The sequence below is a fragment of the Anastrepha ludens genome, chromosome 3 (assembly GCF_028408465.1).
Source record: "Anastrepha ludens isolate Willacy chromosome 3, idAnaLude1.1, whole genome shotgun sequence".
In the NCBI taxonomy this organism is placed as follows: Eukaryota; Metazoa; Arthropoda; class Insecta; order Diptera; family Tephritidae; genus Anastrepha; species Anastrepha ludens.
Window position 1 is genome coordinate 39,493,206 of NC_071499.1, and position 20,121 is coordinate 39,513,326.

Genomic DNA, 20,121 nt, shown 5'->3' on the forward strand with positions numbered 1-20,121 from the left:
ATAAACCCGATCGGCTACAAAGGATGATAGATTGCAAGGTTTGGACATCCGAAACAAAATTATGAGAGTAACTTTGGCTGCTTCGTCATAGGGGATTAGACAGAGAAAGAGAGAAGCGAATAAGAGAGAGAGAGTAACTTCAACATTGTGCTCTATCAAGGCTTGGACATCCGAAACAAAATTAGGAGAGCAACTTTGGCTGTTTCGTCATAAAGGATTTGACAGAGAAAGAGAGAAGCGAATACGAGAGAGTAACTTCAAAATTTTGTTCTATCACGATTGGTTAGGAAGTAGTACCTGAGGTATTTTGGTAAATTTTTTATTAAAAAAAAAAACACCAGTCTAACGGTTAGACGCGATAGAAGTGAAACCTTCCGTAAAACAAACTGAGAGAGAATAAGACGAAAGCAGCATTAGGAGCAAGATAGTTATAGGTTCATTATAATATTGCTATAAAGTTCATATTTTATTTTCTTCATTTTATTATTATTCATCCTCAATGTTTTCAATTTCAACAAATGATACGAGTGGCTTATGATAGCTAAAATATGATACAAATGCTTTGGTTTCGATGTTGCCAACATGTCTTTGAAATACCGCGTCAATTGCTGTTTTTGATCGTGTTGTCGATTCAGTGCGAATGTTACACATTTTTAAATTGAATGTTGTATTGAGAACGTCAATTAAAGGAACCGCTGTGTCCAATGCAAAATTTACGTTAAAATCGCCACTTAAAATCATTGGAACTTTATTGTAATCTTTTCTAAGTATCCGCGATACTTCTGGTGTATACTTTATTAAATTTTCATGAATGAATTCCGTGATGCTATTTATTGATTTTTTTTTCTGTCGATATTCACGACACTTTTCTGCATTATTTTTCGGCATAATTGCGGTAAATATTTAAAAATGAAAATATTTACGAATATAAAAATACACACGCGGTTGCTATTATGAGCGTCCCCAGCAAAACCTGCGTGACCGAAACTCTAACACAATTACATTTTTTTGAATGTTACAAACACATATGCACGCAGGTTTTGCTGGGGCGTGACCGAAACTCTAACACAATTCCACATATGCACTCGTATTTGTTTGAAAATCGACTTTTTTTTTTGGTTCTCCGTCACCTTTGGAAAATGTGTAAACAGTAAGCAAACTTTATTCATATATTTTTCGTCATTTTTGCATCAGTAAAATTAAACAAACGCCGTAGCCGAATGGGTTGGTGCTTGACTACTATTCAGAATTCACAGAGAGAACGTCAGTTCGAATCTCGGTGAAAACACCAAAATTAAGGAAAACTATTTTTCTAATAGCGCTCACCCCTCAGCAGGCAATGGCAAAACACCGAGTGTATTTCTGCCATGAAAAAAGCTCCTCATAAACATATCATAAAATAAAAAAATAAAATAACTGTATAAAAAAAATTTTTTTCTTGTGATTCGAACCAAGGATTTTGGATCGGAAGCTCACATTGCTAGCCGCTGGGCTATCGCGCCATGCTGTCGGCGCTGGCCTAAAATTTATTTAGTTCGTCGCTACGTGTATATGTAATATTCGTAGCCAAGAGTGTCGCTTTTTTCGTTTCACTTTTTCTCAAATCACTCCCAACGATTCTAAAGAAGTTTTCACTTCAAAAATTGTAAGTGAATTCGTTTGCTTTTTATCAGATACAGGCACAGAGGCGCCACCATATGAGAGAATGAGAAGGTAGACGAGCTTCTAAGAGTATATTCGTACTACTTTCAGCAAGTTGGAGAAGGTTAGACTAGCGTGGTCGCCTCCTAGAAGCTCCGAAAAATTGTGCGAGCAACATGTCAACGCGCCCTCGGCAGCAGAATTTAGCTCGCTGATTTCAGACGTATTCACACACTCGTCTAATTAGTCGTGTTTAGACGGCAACAAAGTAACCTGAGCGTTGATTTTCCTTGTATATCACCATTACAATCTCTGTTTTTGCGCAAACAAATCGCTGTTATTAACCTGGTTAGATCACCCAATCAGCTGATTCCTTCAAAATCGCTGACAGCCGGTTAAAGGCCTGATGTTGGCCACACCTCTAAATTATATTCACCATGTTCCCATCAGTCGTTGTCCAAACGGCAACGAAGTAATGGTGCACACACTCACCAACGTATACGTTCAATGAAACTAATGAGAGCCTAATGTAAATGACTTCTCACCACCGTTCCGTTCCGTATTGTCGTAGATGGTTATTTCATCGTGTCCGCTGATACGGGCGTACGGGCGTACCTTTACGTTGGTGAGTGTGAGCACCATAATTGGAGAGATGGCTGCTTACATCAACCGCACAATCTGATTTCTGTTATGAACAAACTGCTATCGTATCCCTTGTTATGTCAGAAAATCAGCTGATTCCTTCAGATAGCCATGACACCTTCCGTATTCTTTCCACAGTGATGGGCTATGGCCGGAGAGTTCACCCTTTTATTACAGTTTTTAATTTTAGGTTTAACTGCAAACAGACAAATTTCGATGTAACTTCAAGCCGGTCAAAATATTTATTGAGTGCAAAATTGGAATCTGAATATAATGCATTGCCTTTGGTAACGCCTTGAAGTAAGTAGTTTGAAGTCGTCTAAACGGATGACATAAAAGTGGTTTTGGTGCAATCAAAAATGTACAAAGATCCAAGATTGACCCTTAAAATTATTGCTGAGAAACTGGATTTGTATAATAAATATAGGTATAGGGTGATAAAAAATAAAAAAATTTCAAGAGGCAATGTACAAAAAGAAACAAAAAGTTTTAATAAGCATGAGCATTCATCCACAGGTGCTTTTTTAAGGAGCAGATCTAAACTTTCTGAACAACACAATTTTTGATCCTTTGTACTACAGTCCTTTATATCAAAGGAAGCAACAACTGTGGTTTCCGAAGGGCGGTACTCCAGCTCATTTCGTTTGGCGTTAGGGAGCATTTGCACCCACTTCTACTTTTCCACATACATGAGTAGGTAGGGGGGACGTGTATTATGATCTGCAAGACTGAAATCTGCCTAACTTAAATTATCTGGATTTCGGGAAATTTGGGGACATTTGAAAACATTTGTCTATGGTAATCTGCTAAATAGCCATGAATTAATCAATAATGCCGAAAACATACTTCAGGCAAAGATCAGTTGCTTAAAACAGAATTTTTCATAAAACAATAACTCGACATACCTTCATGACCGTGATTTTACGGACCCATGTTTCTTACAACTTTTTTGCTTCTTTAGCCTGTCCATGCTATTACTTCTTTGAATATTTTAACACCCTGTACTTGTATGAGTACCAGATTTTTGTGAAAAGGACACACTGAGTTAATCTCCTCCATTTTGCTCACAAACCGAGTTGAAACTTACTGCTTCTTTCAATAATAGAAATATTACCCTACCAAAAATTCAATATGCTATTAAGCTGCACACTCGTAATTTTTCTGAAGATTCTGAGTAAAATTGATTGAAATATTTTATATTGATTTTTTTATTTTAATTTATACAAAGTTTGAAAATTGGATTTACATTATTTTTTTCTATTATTTCATAAAAAAATTATTAAGATTAAAAAAAAAACACATAAATTGTCAAAACTTGTCAAAAAATCCCTGTGGTATAGGCTTGAAACATAGTGAAGAGATTTCAGAGGTGTGGTCAAGATCACACCGTTAACCCGCTCTCAGCGAATTTGAAAGAAGCAGCTGATTGGCTGACGTAACAAGGGACATGATAGCGGTTTATTTACGAAAAAACTTAGGTTGAGTTGGTGATATACGAAAAAAAAAAACCAACACAGTCTCGATAATGTTACGTCTGAACAACAACTGATTGGACGAGTGTGGGAATACGTGTGAAATGAGCCGGCAGAACTCTGCTGCCGAGTACCTGGTGACGTGGTAGCCGGAGTTACTCGCACAATTTTGTTTTTCACCATAGCTGATGGCCAAATCTGCTAACTAACATTCTTGGGTGAGACAAGTTGAGGTGAGGTGAGATGACTTCAGGTGAATCGAAAAGATTTGGAGTGAATTTAGGTGGGAAATAAAATATTATAAAATAAAACACAGAAATTTATTTTTATTTCTCAGAGAAATTATACCAACTCCCAAAAGAGTCATATATTTCAGAGCGCTCGAAGTTAATCAGAAAAACACAAACGGTTCGGCTTTAATAATATTCAATGCGCTACCGGCTGGTGGTAGCAGCGGAAGAGGAAGGCCTCCTGTGCGTTGGAAAGATCTAGTCTATAAGGACTTGGCTTTACGAGAAAGAAACGACGATTTAAACTCGGTCAAAATCGCTTAAGCAGCTATCGCGCCAACCAATAAGCAGAAGATACAGGACTATATTTGTATGGTGCCTTCATGGCCCATATGAGTCAATACCAATTTAACGCTTTTTGTTCTAAAATGTAAAGCTTTGCAGTTTAAGTTGAGCAAAATGGCCTATTTGATTGGATAATTTCTTATTTTCTTCAAAGCAAAGTAACGCAATTTAATACATTGTAGCAATAAAGCGAGTGAAAGTACGCGTAAAGTCGGAAATTTAATAAATTTATTATTAAATCGCATCTAATTTCGTTTATTTCGCCTTAATTAACGCCAACAATAGCGTACAATTTTTTATTTTCATACACTTCTCACTTTTCGTTCTATCTGTTGATCACGGAAACGTGCAATCAGCGATTTTTTGTTCTTTCAAAACAAAGGAAGAAGAAATAAAAAAAAACAAAAAATTAAAACAACAACCAAATGCTCTGAAACAAACACAAAAATAGCTCAATAAGGATAATCGAAATAAATGTGAAGCATAGACAAAAATTTGTTCTTGTAATTTGAAGCCATTAGTTATTGGGCAAACCGAGAAATATCATAGGCAGGAAAGGCCACATGTCCTGCTGCGCGAGCAGCGGGATGCATAGCACTCACCACCGTCAGCGGCACTGTGACCGCCGACGACAAACGGTACTGCTTGCTTATAAAAGTGTACGATTTCACGGCGTTTGTATGAGTGTGTGGTGTATTGGTATGTGTGTGTATGGGTTAGGAATGCCAATATTGGCGAAAAGTGTTGATCCCGGCATTTCGGGATACTTTGAGCGTAGTCCCGCAATGCAGAGACTTGTCTCGGGACTTGCCTTGAGGCTTAACTTTTTTTTAGAGTTTGCAAAAACTCAATAACTGAATGCATTTAAGCAAACCGTGAAATAAATGGGCTTTGGTAATGCAATCGGTTTCGTGAGGGGCCAACAGCTTCTATTGTAATGAAATTTTTTACTTCTTTCGAGTATCATTCAATTTCCAAATATTCGTTAACGCGCTATTTCCACAAGCTGAACAACACCGGCATCTCGGTACTGGCATCTCTAAAATGGGTGCATTTAGTTGTATGCGCGTTTGATAGCCTAAGCAAGGACACGCTTATCAAATTAATTTCGGTTTAAATTTCCGTTTGTCGATTGCAGGAGCGTTTGTGTGTATGTGTAGGTAGATGTTTTCATTTTGTTCGCAAATGTGTTGTACAAAATGTTTTTGTGCTTTAATTACTCGAAAATGTCGCTTTTAAGGGTTGTGATATTTGCTTTGATTATTTTTTTGTCTTGTTGTTTTTGTTTTTTTTTTTGCTTTTGTTTTGCTACCCAAATTTAGAAAATATTTTGGCTGCCTTACAAGTCGTATATGTGCGAGACTGAAAAGGCGGAAAGTGGTCTAAGCCGGTAAGCGATGCAGCGGTAAGAAGAAAAATGCCTTTCAAAGTGGGCACTTCAAAAATTTTATAGCTTCGCATATTTATTTAAAGCAGGCATTTCTCAACTAAATATGTTTGACTAAAAATATACATGCAGATGTAAAACACTCTACTTCTCCAACTTCTACAGAGTTGACACAAATTTTACGACTAACTAATCCAATGTAAAGCAAGACCAAGAAGTTGAAAATTTCCACATAAAATCCTCCCTAGGCATCGTAAAATCAGTCATAAAAATGGCATAGAAATCTCTTAGCACTCAAATTACGACTACACACATTTGCCGTATGCCGTATGCCGATTTAATTTGCCGTAACGCATATGCCAACTTCCTGACCGCCTGGCTGTCTGCCGTGAGGGCGCAACTCATTAGTCGAAATTGCAAATCCGGCAGTCAAACAAGGAATTGATTTAATTAAGCATCATTTACACGCATTGCACACATCGAATGCAGCATCAGCCAAGGCTAAGTGCGTGTACTTAGCCATGGAGCTCGCCTTGAAATGCCTTGAGCGCACCAAGCAGCACGCAGCAGCACTCAGTGCAGCTTAAGCCGACGCTGTCGAGTCTGGAAGGTACTAAACTTTAAAGCATTTGCATGCAGCACAGCTCATATGAATGCGCGCCAGAAGCGAGCGACTTAGCAGCCAGACCAGCAGTCGAATTGATTAAAAACGCCTTAGCAGCGACGCGTCCTCGAGTAAATGGAACTCCAACTCTAATTCCCTCACTCATCATCGCACTACTCTGCTAGCAAGAGCATACACACAAACATAATTTGAGCATGAATGATTGCCTTTGCTGCTGATGTCGGTATGGAATTTAATAACAACACACTCATGGGATTACTATTATGGCTAAAGGAGGGCGGTCGTTCGCTTGCCCAATCGCCATCCATTCAGCCACCCAGCCGCCCAGCCGCTTGCTACTTACGCACTTAAACATTCATAACCTTTCCACAGCTTTTCATGCATATTTCGTCCTCCTTGCAGCAGGCCAAATGCTGCGGAACACAATAGCCGTATAGTGCCCTTTACCGAAACTTAGATTTCCCCCAGTTCGGGCCCGCTTGCGTCGCACACGTGTTCAATGTTGCTCAATGACGGATAAGCCTAATCCAATGCATAAACATGATTAAAACGTGCCGCAGCGATGGCTTTATTGATGTATGCGCAAACATTAGGGCGGGCATATCTTTTTTCGACATAATCTCCAGTACATTCGGATGCTACTTAAGCTTCTACAACAACAAAAAATACATTTCACCAGATCACAGTTCTAAACTCAATTTCAAACTTACTACATTTTAAAAGAAGCTGCCTTAGTATGAAGATAAATATTAGCCAAAGTCAAATTTGGGGATTTGCTGGTGCGAAGTATTTATTTTGGATATCAAGAAGAAGAAGAAGAATTAATTGAAAGAATCCCATAATGGTGGGGCCACTAATTTGTACAATTATAACAACAGTTCGAAACCGTTGATAAATTCTGCTATCTTCGCTGCTTGGTCAACGCGGATGGCGGTTCTGAGGTGGATGTGGAATATAGACTTAGCAAAGCTCATCTTTCGACATCCTCGCTCTATTGTGGCAAATCAACAGTATCAGCCTTCACACCAAGCTGCGTAGCTTCAATCAACCGTCAAGTCCGTTTTAATATATGGTTGCCCCACTTGGAAAATAATTGCGAAGATCATGACGCACGTTCCTAAAGCGCTGCCTTTGTCGGATTTTGCGAATTTTCTGGCACCGTTCAACAACCAACCCCGAGTTGTTGGCACAAGCGAACCAGGTTGACGTTGCATCATAAAAATAACGACAACGTCGCTAAAAAAGCGCTGCACTGGAATCCATTTCATTAAATTGGTAGAGGAATGGGCAGATTACGTATGACCTGGCGGCGTGCAACAGAAGCTGAAATGTAGTCTCTTGAATTGTCGTAAAGCGAACTAAGATCTCTAGCACAAAATCCTGCCCGTTGGCGAAGAGGAGTGGTTGACGCCCTATGGGCCAGATTAGAGATAAAAAATCCTATATTGTTTTTGTATACATATATATGTCTCGAGGATCTGCTGACAGTCCCAGCTACAGCTATTCACCTATTGACGTTATAACGTTGATAACTCATAGCTCAGTGGCCCTATACCGCAACTTTGAACTATAGAAATTGATGACATGAACATACGGGCCGCACAAAATCAGTAATCATCGAAAACTCCATCGAAACTGTTCGTCAATTTATCAAGAATGAACCAAAATTATCGTTGAATTTCATAGAATCGGAGTCGAATATCTCCAAAACATCGATTTATCGCATTTTTACTAATCATTTGGGCTTACGAAAGGTCTATACACGTTTTATTCCGCACTAGTGAACTGAGGACCAAAAATTGCTTAGAATTCAACATTCAAAAGACCTCATTAAAGAGGCGAGAAAAGACGAGAACTTCCTTTACAACATTGTAACTGGTGATGAAACGTGGTGTTTCTAACATGAACCTGAAACTAAGCGTCGAAGTACCGAATGGAAGGCCTCAGACGAGCCACCAACCAAAACATCGCGTTTGGAGAAGTCAAAAATCAAGTCGACGCTCATTTGTTTTTACGATTCCAAGGGAATTGTCCACAAGGAGTTGTTGTTGAAAATGATGCAGAACCTAAGCAGCTTATTCGTGTTTTGCTAAGTGCAGGGCAGTGACAGAGTAGGTAAAAGTTAATTAAAGATAGCTTCTTTTAAAATTTGCTAAGCCCGATATTGACCTTAGAGCTATGCTCGAATGGCGGCCGGCCGAGCCGAATGGGTTGGTGGTAGGCGATGGCAAACCTCGGTAGGCAAACCTTGGATGGCAAACCAATGGTGAGCCTCCGAGTGTATTTTCGCCATGAAAAAGCTCCTCATAAAATATATCTGCCGTTCGGAGTCGGTTTAAAACTAGGTGTAAGAGCCTATTACGTATGTGTGTGTATGCTCTAGTGGTCTTTTTCTCTCTCAAAATTGTATATAGAATGCGAAGCTGCTTGTAACGATTTCAACAAAAATTTCATACAAATTGTCTCACCCTAATGCGGGTATACTCGTGTTCTTGCAACTTGCAATGTGATGAAAAAGCGCAATCTAGTAAATTATTTGATATATTCCGTACAAACATATTTAAAAAATATTTGTCGAGTTAAAAAAGCTGGTGTATTGTACATCGAAGGGTTGCTGTTGTGGCAAGTGGCACAAAAAAAAATACAACCGAAAAGGTTAAGCAGGTATTTAGGGTAAATATTAATGGAACATAAGTTTTCATTATTAAGCGACTTTCTAAAGGGAGAGGGGTACTATTCAGAACCCCACAAGTTTTTTTACTTTATCTCAAGACAAGGTGGCGCAAAATTAATAAACCAATTTTGCTTTTGAATAAATTTATTTTACTAAAAAAAATTATATTTAAAGTGACGTATATCTTTATTTTGAACTTTATGCGCTCCTCTGCTTGATTGTTTGTACACTGCAGCTGTCTGTTTCAAGTTTGATTGACTTACGATGCCATTTGCAAAATTATAAATTTTCCTATAAGGTGATTAATTTTGCGCCACCTTGTAATTTTTACCCCATAACTTTCCCAAGCACTCATCAGTAGAAAAAAGTGCATTTTAAGCTCACAGAAAACAGATAAGCCAATTGATCCAACGATTCTCTCCATGCCCCTTGACTCCATGCCATCAAGTGTCGTACTTGAAAAGACATACAGTGTAGTGCTGTCAGAGGCTCAGTTGTGGTTAAACTCTAAAAATGAGCCCGGCAAACACTGTTTTCGCATTTTCACGGATGGCTCCAGGACCGAGCATGGCTACGGCTCTGGGGTCTACGTGAAATCCAGCAGGACAAAATTGCACTTTGCTCTTGGAATGCAAGCATCTGTATTTCAAGCGGAGGTGTATGCAGTTCAAGAAGCGATGAACTTTGTTATGGAATACAGATGGAGAGGCAGATCTATATGTGTCTGCAGCGACAGCCAAGCTGCGCTCATGGCCTTAGACAGCCCCCCAACTACATAAGGGGTAGTCGAGTCCTGTAAATCTAGGCATAACAACCTGATGCTAACATGGGTCCCGGGACACGTGGGTATCGTGGGAAACGAGACCTTTGACTACTTAGCTAAGATGGACTCTAAGGCCAACTTTTTTTGGCCCAGAGCCCGTTCTGCCACTCCTTTCTGCGGCCATCAAAGCCACGGTTAGCAAATGGGTTACTACCACCCGCAAGCGAGCTTGGTAGGCTGAGAGAGGCTGCAGATGGACAAAACTGATGTTACCTGTCATGTCCGAGACTATCGGAAACCCTCCTGTCATTAAGCAGAGGGGAGTGCAGACGGCTGGTTGGACTGATGACGGGCCACTTTCTGTGGGCGAAGCACATGGAAATGTTGGGCATCTCAGACAGTGCACTCTGCCCAGCATGTGAAGAGGAGGATGAGACGGCGGACCACTTCCTGTGTGTCGGCCCCGCCTTCGCTAGAATCAGGTTTGAGGTCTTTGGCACTGATGTGTTAAGAAGCGACCATCTTGGCTCCTTAGCACCACAAGATCTACTCAGATTTCTTCGGAGATCGGGTAGATTTAAGGAAAATTAAAAGGGAATCCAAGTGTAGTACAATGGACTTAATTTAGGTCTGAGTGCTGCACTTGCTAGTTGTCCCGACAGAAAAAAAAACAAAAAAAGCTCACCTCAGAGTTGGGCAAAATGTATGTGAAAAATTTACTACTATTTCATAAGTTTACGCGAAAATTTTTTTACTGCGCGTCATTTAAATGAAAAGTGCAAAGATTTAGGGGGAAAATATATGAATTTTGGCTTTTAATATGATTTAGAACCTCCGTTTTTATTTTATTGTCCGGAAAATTTTATTCGAAAGTGCAAAATTGACATCGTTGAATACTGACGATCATTTATCAGCACAGCCCTTGCAATGATGCACCAATTTCCTGTTTTCAATGGGATTTAGGTCCGAACTTCTACCTGGTGATCGGAAAGAAAAAAACCTTCTTGGACTTTCTGGAAACAAAAATTCTGGCATTGTCCTCTTTACTGTCTGTAAGCCCAGTTCAAGGAGCGCATCATCTCAGTGTACGTTTCTGACTTAATTTTTCTTGTAATGAAGCGTAATTTCATAATTGCAAGGTAAAAAACGTTCTCCATTTCATGATGGTGGCACTTCCGAAACTGCAAATTATTTTTTTCATTTCATGGTTCATTTTGGCGAAGGTCATGCCAGTAATAACTGAAATCATCGAGGACATCTAAATAATTTTTTTTTCTATATGGAAAAATAGTATTACACCAGCTTTCAGTCTAACCTATGAGCTCGTTTGTAAAATTCAGTCTAACTTATGTGGTGTGGCAATTTGAGGACTTTTTAAAGGTTCCTTCCACTTTATAAAGAGTGGTTAAATTTCAAGGGCCGCTGTTGAATGTGAACCACACCTAAACGTTAAGCTTTTTTCTGTATTTCATTTCACATTTTTCAATTCAAAACTAACATAAATTGAAGCATGGAAGATACACAATCGAGCACCGCATTACAGTTATTCAGGCGTATTATGAAAACGGGCGTTCAAATCAGAATGCATATCGCGCACTTCGTGATTTTTTTGGTCAATTTAATAATCCAAATGTACGTAGAATCGGAAAAATTGTGCAATAGTTTGAGCAAACCGGGTTGTAGGAGATGTGAAGACACCAGTGCATGCTCGTACAGCTCGTACTGCAGAAAATATTGCTGCTGTTCGCGATAGCGTGTTTGAAGAGCCGTCCAAATCAACTCGTGATCGTGCCTAACAATTGCACCTCTCACGCTCGTCGTTGATCAACATAATGCATAAAGACATGCATTTACACGCTTGCAAGGTGCAATTGACTCAAGAACTAAAGCCTCTTGACCATTTCAAGCGTCGCCAATGGTCAAAATGGTGGCAGGAAATGGCAACAGTGAATTACAAATTTTGGCACAAAATCATCTTCAGTAATGAGGCACATTTTCACCTCAGTGGATTCGTCAATAAGCAGAATTTCCGCATTTGGGCGAATGTTAATCCAAGAGTGATTGCCGAAAGACCAATGCAATGGTCCACAAGGAGTGCAATCCCACAAGGAGTGACTTTGGTGCGGTTTAGGGGTTGGCGGCATCATTAGGCCGTATTTTTTTCCAAAATGAGGCCGGTCAAACAGTTACTGTGAATAGATGACAACGATCTTTTTATGGCCCGAATTGGGAGATATGGATGTGGTCGATATGTGATTTCAACAGGACGGTGCCACTTGTCACACCGTTAACGAAACAATGGCTCTTTTGCGCGAAAGATTTGATGGCTGAATAATCTCACGTCGCGGCGATGTCAATTGGCTGCCAAGATCATGTGATTTGTCACCGTTGGACTTCTTTCTTTGAGGTTATTTGAAGGAAAAGGTGTACGTCGATAAGCCAGCAACAATTCAAGAGCTAAAAGATGAGATGATTCGGCACATTAACGGCATAGAACCTCAATTATGCCTCAGCGTCATCGAAAATTTGGACCATAGGATGGAGGTGTGCTGGCGAGGCCGTGGCGGCCATTTGGCCGATATTTTGTTTCAAATGTAATTGAGTCATACCAGTATTATCATAATAAAGAGAAATGACAATAATTTCCTAAAATAAATTGTATTTTATTCAAAATCAACATCGGCTCTTGAAACTTAACCACCCTTTAGAAGGAGGAGCCCGGCCAACCACCTAACATAAAGTTATATGTATGTAAATGTCAAGCTCTTAGTCTACACTAAAAGACGAACAATTTTGGATGACAAAATTTGAACGATCGATTGACTGCTTGCGAAGTCAAGCTGGCCATTTCAAAGATGAGCTATTCCATATATATAAGGGCATGAATATGGTGCAGCTTCAAAATAAACCTAGAGTAAATTTGATACTCCCACTGTTGATGTTATATTTACATTTATTTTCCTATCGTTCTTATCTGGTCACCCTATAGTTGGCTTGTCTTTACGAAACTCGTGTGCGGAAATGCTAATTGATGGAGTGATTGAGAAGGTCAATTGGTTGGTAGCATGAAATACCATATCTGAGTAGTTGAAACGAAGGTCACTACACTAAATGCATTCAAAGTAAATTATCGACGTAAATTTATTTTTCATGTTGATTATATTATCTCTATTTTCCAATTCAAGAACTCGTTACAGTCAATTGTGGTTTATAAAACATTTATATATAAAGGGTGATGAGATTGAAGGTACTTTTTCCAATAGGGTTTTCTTGACGGGTCTCGCGTGACTGCAGTCAAAATAAATGGAAATTTTGTTTCAGTATTCTTTGACATTTTATCATGGAAAGACTTCCACGCCTCCACAACGTTTACAAATCGTGAGTTATATTACAAAATTCGACGCACTGTGAAAAGTGTTCATCGCGAGCAGGCTAAACATTTTGTTCAGTGGTGAGGCGCATTTTTGGCCTCAATAAGCAAAATTGCCTTATTTGGACTGAAGAACAACCCGAAGCCATTCAAGAACAGCCATTACCTTTACTGATACCGGTTGGTGCGGCTTATGGGCTGGAGGAATCATTGGCCCATATTTCTTCAAAGACGAGGCTGGCTTCAATATAACAGTGAATGGCGAATGCTATCGCGCTATGACCGACTTTTTCATATTGGAAATTAAAGCCCATGATCTCCACAACATTTGGTTTCCACAAAATGGCGGACAGCGCTACTTGGCATACATCCCGTGACACAATGGATTTACTGTGTCGTCGTTTCGGCTAGGAATTTATCTCTCGTCTCGGCCCTGTAGATTGGCCACCAAGATCGTGTGATATCACACCTTTGGACTTTTATTTGTGGGGGTATGTAAAGTCTAAATGCTATGTGAACCAGCTTCGATTGAGGCATTGGAAGACAACATTGCAGTACTAAAGTTATTCACGCGATACCGACCGAAGTCCTCCAGCGAGTCATTCAAAATTAGTGTTTGCGGATGGCTGACTAACGACGCAGTTGCGACCAACTGGAATTATCTTCAAAGAGATTATCTTTAAAAAATAAATGCCAGGAATGGTTCTACAAGAAAAAGTATGAATATTGGACAATTAATTTGAATTTTCGTTGTTTTATTTCAATTTGAAATCCGATACCTTTGAATCGAGCACCCTTTACTTAGATCTATATGAGTATGCTCATTAGGGTGTCTCACTGAAAAAAATCTATGGGTTTATACCTTAACTATAAACTTTAATCTATTTTAAAAATACGGCCAAAGTATTTCAGAAAAATTTTACGATTTACAAGAGCGAAACCGACTTGGAAGTCCCTGCAAAAATTGTATTCTTTATAAATAAAATTATGATTTTTTAGACTATTTTCCCATAGAATTAGCTGAGCTAATATATAGAAGAGTTTACGCTTAAGAGGTCTGTATTAAAAATGTTTCAAAATTTTATGAACGGAATCAAAATAATTGGAAATGCGAAAAATACTGTGGGGTGGGCTAATGAAAAGAATTGAAAAGGATGAAAAATTACCTGCTCTATAGGGCGTTAGAATTCAAAATCGGTTAGGATTTTCTGCATTTTCATTAAAACTTTCTTTAAAGCTATCTTCCAAAAAAACTCGAAAATTTCACCAGAAATCTTAGTATTTCGATGTCGTTGATATGATTTTTAAACAATTTTACGCACACCTTTTAGGTTGAAACACTTCTATCAGCAGAGGAGATTATTTAAACAAATAAAAGAAAAATTTTAAAACTGTTTTCACTTACAAAAAACTCGTTTGTTGAAGTTACTTCCAAATTCGTTCAGTTCAAGGAAATCTTAAAATTTTGCAAAGTATTTTGGCGGATGTCTGAGAAGAACATAAATATTATAATTCCAATTGAAAAACAGTACCAATTTTTGTTTTTTTGGTATGATTAGTGGTGCACCGTAATGTACATACGGGTCTATGCATGTAAGTGCTTATAAAGGGTGGTTAAATTTCAAGGGCCGATGTTGAATGTGAACCACACCTAAACGTCAACGACACCGTTGGACTTCTTTCTTTGGGGTTATTTGAAAGAAAAGGTGTACGCCGCTAAGCCAGCAACAATTCAAGAGCTAAAGGATGAGATAATTCGGCACATTAACGGCATGAAACCTCAATTATGCCTCAGCGTCATCGAAAATTTGGACCATCGGATGGAGGTATGCCGCCGAGACCGCCGCGGCCATTTGGCCGATATTTTATTTCATGCGTAATTGAGCCATATCAATATTATAATAATAAAGAGAAGTGACAATAATTTCCTAAAAAAATTGTATTTTATTCAAAAACAACACCGGCCCTTAAAACATAACCACCCTTTACATGCACACCCATAACTCTTCGGAATTTCGACGGTTTTTTCCATATTCATTTTAATAGCCCAACCATTTTTAGAATGCGAAGAGCAAAAATATAGAAAAAAATTTCAATGCGCATTGATGAAAGCAAAAGCTTTTAGGGCATTAACGACTTGTTTTTATGGCAAAAGCTTCCGCTCAGTAATCACCCGCAATCAGCTGATATGCCAAACCTCTTTATTGCGCGCTTCCAAACCTACTAAAGGCGAGTAACTATGCCCATGCCCAATTGCCTTTAACCCTCATGCGCCCTAATACGCTTGAGCTACATATTTCCATAAAACATTAATTAAGTTGTCATATTAACGCCTCCGAGAATCCTCATCAATAATGCAAAGCATACAAAAAGTAATGCACAAGCAACAACAACCACAAAAATGCTAATCACAATAATCAAATAATAAACTCCACTCATAAATATGAATTAGTAATTCATCAGTGGTCATGTTTTGTTTTTCTGTGTTTTTTTTGTTACTCTGTTCTTTTGTTTTTGTTATATGTATATGTTCTACTCACTTTTGCATTCATTGGCGTCACGTGCCGTTGCCCGACCCCATGGTCGATCAAAGTGGAATGGCTTGCAGCGTTCGCAGTCACGACCCATCGTATTGTGTTTGCATTCGCACGCGAGCACACCGTTATGATCGGGTGAGCACTTAGATGCATGTCCATTACACTTGCAGCGTCCACCGACGAGGAAATCCGACACCGCATAATGTTGTCCTAAACTAGCGGCGCCCGTATGCGTGGACGCACCGCTTGAGATAGTCACCGCAGCAGGTATACTAACAGCATCGGCTGCTTGATCGATCGCATTCAAACCGCCGTATTGTTGTATCAACACTGAATTAGATGTTGCCTCGCTATATTTGCCGTTCGGTTTCATTTCGATGCCGCTCGTCTCCAGCACGTTGAGCGCATTCGGTTCGGGCATTTGCAGTCGATGGAAGACCACTTTAATATCCGTGGCAGTAACCCATTCCTGCAGCACCTGCGACGAATCCAAATCACGTGCCGATGGACGTCCTTCGAGCGTGCTGAAAGCGATACGCGAACCCTGCAGACCAGTCACATCGCCCACCTGGCGATGCGAGTCGGTGCAGCGTGCTTCATGTTCATTATGCTTTGTGATGGTTGCACGATTGGGACGCCCATAGACGCGACGACATTGCGAGCTATAGAATTGAAAAGGTTGCCAAGTCTTGCCATAATCGGAACTCTTGTAAATCGCTATCGAATCGGGTTTCAGTGATTTCGGGCACAGCTGCAGGCTCACATAGGTCAATTCGTATTTCTTGCCCAGCGATAGAGTGAGCGAAACATTGTCGGGTGGTGCATTCATGCTAGTCACTGGTGGTACGGGTGCCGAGCGCCAACAAGTGACATTATTCGAATTATTCAAATCGGTAAGCGCTGATTCGGGGAAACGGCGCGCCGGATTCGTATAGTCGCAAATGTGGCAAGTCATATCCTGTGGATCGGCAATCGAACCCAAACCGCTCAACTCGCAATAACGTTGTGGCTGGTCCAGTCCACAAGTGCTTGACGCTTGTACGGGCGCGCCAAAGGCGGCATTCACGAAATCGGGTATGCACTTGCGCGCCTTGTCATCGTCGTAACACGGATCGGAGGGCGCCTGAGCGGCCAACATTTTCATGTACACATCGTTGGGTATGGCGCGGCCGAGGGAGAGTAGTGAGAGTAAGAGTAGAGGACTGAGCAAAGCGCGAAGGCGCGTCATGTTGGCGAATAGCGGTGAGGTGGAAGAAAGGATGGAAAGCGGGAGCGGAAAGTGACTGACTAATTAGTTGGTTGTTGGGTGTGCGTATTAATTCAACTTTGAGTGGGAGTATGGGTGAGTGGTGCTCAAAAGCTGATTTGTGTTTCTGTTATTAAGTGCCAGTTAAATGGCGGATTAATCACTTCGGTATCAAATTATGCTCGTCGCGGTTGGCGGAGGAGTTAAAGTTGAGTAAATTGGTTGGTTTGCTCTCTGTGGTCTGCTTGAGCTGTGGCGTATCTTAGTTTGGCTCAATGGCTTTCTTTTGGATTGTGCGTTGAAGAAAGAACTTTGTCTGAAAGCTGGTTTTGCGTGCTCTTATTCGTTTTTTTGGTTTTTGTGATAATTAATTTTGTATTTAAAGTTTATCACTGCTCGTTTTTCACTTTCAATAACTCATTATTTTTCACTAGTGGATTTGGAGATTAGCTTTAGGAAATTTGTGATTATGAGGGTTGTCAAGTAAAACCACTTTTATTATTATTATTTTCATTTAACACTGTTATGCACTATTGAAATAAATGAAGATCTTTCAATATTGTTGCTGTTTTGTTTGTGAGTCGTTTTTTTTTCAACAAACTCAACGCGAAGTGTGAAATTTTAAAATTTTTGCACTTCAAATATTTTTTGCCGAAAATGCCCCTGTTTAATTTTGATTGAAAATAAATTTTTGTTAAACTTTTCATAAATCTCGATAACTTAAATATTTTTTTAATTAACTTAAAAAACAAAAAAATAAATGCAACTAAAAAATTGTGTCTAAAAAAAATTTTGCATATTTTCATAACTAAGAAAATGGGTTTTACTACAATTTTAAATTAATAAATGCTAAATAAATTTAAAAGAATCTTTTTTTGATCTTAATAAAAAAACTTCCATAATTTAAATATTTTTTGATTAAATAAAAGAAAATTGTAAATGACACCAAAAAATTCGAAAATTTTGTCCAAACAAATTTTCGCAAATTTTGATAGCTTAAAAATGGTTTTTATTACAGCTTTAAATTAAAAGATAATAAATAAACTTAAAAGAATTTTTTTGAATCTAATAAAAAGCTTCTATAATTAAAATATTTATTTGATTAAATAAAAAAAAATTTTAAGTGAATCTTAAAATATGCAAAAATGGTGTCTAAAAAAATTTCGCACATTTCGATAATTTAAAAAAAATAAAATAAATAAAATTTAATGCAATGAAAAATTAAATAATAAATTAATAAATAGCCAAAAACTGAAAATTTATAACAAAAAAATTAATATTTTTAAAGCCTAATTAAATAAATTTGAATAAAATGAGCTGAAAAAAATAAAAGGTCATTAAAAGAGTAAAAAAGATAGTATTCCGTTTTTCTTTTCTTTTAATGAACTTTTATTTTTGTCTGCTCATTTTATTTAAATTTTTGACATACCTACTTAATTAGTTGTTTTTAATAAAAACTTAAACAAAATTAAAAAACAAGATGTATTGCGAAAGGGAGATTTTTTATTAATTAATATTAAGATTTTTTTAATTAGGTTTAATTAATGTAATAATTAAATATTATTAATTTTGAAAACTTCGTTTTTTTTAATTTAATCAATAAATATTAAAAATTATGTAAAAAATTTATTTTAGAAAAAAAAATGTAATTGAAATTAATTAAATGAAATTAAAAAAACAAATTTTTTTATAAGAAAAAAACATTTTTTTTATCAAAAAAACATTTTTTAATTAAATTTCTAAAAAAATGTAATTAAAATTACAATATGAATTAAAGTTTTTTACAAAAATTAAAATAAATTTATTTTATTAAATAATTAAAAAAAAATTTAAAATGATATAAAAAATTTATTTTAGAAAAAAAAGTAGTTACAATTAATTTAATTAACAACTTTTTTTATGAAGAAAACATTTTTTTAATACAATTAAAAAAAATGTAATTAAACTTTTAATATGAATTAAAATTTTTTGCAAAAATTAAATTTAATTTACTTTAATTAATCAATAAAAATTAAAAATGATATAAAAAATTTATTTTAGAAAAAAAATGTTATTAAAATTAATGAAATGAGTTAAAAAAAAAAATGTTTATCGAAAAAACATTTGTTTAGTTATATTTCTATATAAAAGTTAATTAAAGTTATATTTCTGTAATAAAAATTAGAATATGAATTAAATTTTTTTATAAAAATTAAATTTAATTTACAAAGATTAACAAAAAATACAATAAAATAACAAAATTTTGGTTTTACAGCAATTCCTTCTGTTTATTGAAAAAATTTCAAAAAAAAATATGAAAAGTTAACAAAAATCTTTTTTAAATTTCTTCTTTTTAGCAAAAAATGTCTAATTTTCCAGTTATCAAATTTGACATTTACTTTACTCCTCAGTTGTACTTCCTAGTCGAAGAACTGCCTGATTTTCTTTTTGATACTTTTTTAGATTTTGCTTTCGTTTGCCGCAGCAATTCAATTTCTCCTAATCGCAATTTTCCATATCGCTCAAAAATTAGCTACGGCACTCGAGTATGCGCGCAACGAAAGTATGTTGCTATTTTCTCAATAATCAAGTTCTATTCTGAGCATTTAATGCCGATTATGGCTTTTATCTCTTTTATGTTTTGGTTTTTCGTTGCTACACCAGAGCTCAAAAAAAAATCTCACATAAATCGCAATTTTCACGTCGATAATTCGTTAAATTTCATAATTCAATTTTCAACAATCAATCACTGAGGCTTTCGCGCTCACTGCCTAGCTTTTGCTTTTCGTTGCAATTCACTTATTTCGTTTGTTTCTTTCACAATCTTTTTTTTCCTTTTGTGCTTTGCTTTTCAAGGCTCGCTCAATGCGCACGCGACTTGCACTTTTCTAACCGCCCGTCAGGTTCAATTGCATTTCATTCAGGAAATTCAAAACAACGACCATACAAGCGACTCACTGTCTGTCGTTCCGTTCACCGTAGTTGGTAGATACGAACGCGCAATTGTTCTTTGGGTCGAACGCGTCGAATGCAATTGCAATTTCAAATTGAATACCGCGCGCACGTTTTTTTCTTTCGCCTGCAATTTGGCGTCGGCTACCGCTTTTTTTTGAAATATGCCTTGTGGAGCAGTATTACACACAGCAAAATAAACGCGACGCATACGTCGATTCAAGCTGCCTGTTCACAGTCAACTAAAATTGAAAATCA

At 37.5% G+C, this 20,121-nt stretch overlaps 1 protein-coding gene across 1 annotated transcript in view; it reads right to left on the reverse strand.

Annotated features, from left to right (window-relative positions):
• The window catches only part of LOC128857453 (netrin-B-like), a 190,849-nt gene extending 173,422 nt beyond the window's left edge, over nucleotides 1-17,427 (reverse strand). Inside the window, exon 1 of the mRNA XM_054093210.1 lies at nucleotides 15,690-17,427. Coding sequence (XP_053949185.1) covers nucleotides 15,690-16,914 — 1,225 coding nt within the window. The 5' untranslated portion in view covers nucleotides 16,915-17,427. The remainder of the gene's footprint in view (nucleotides 1-15,689) is intronic.
• Between the last annotated feature and the right edge of the window lie 2,694 nt (nucleotides 17,428-20,121).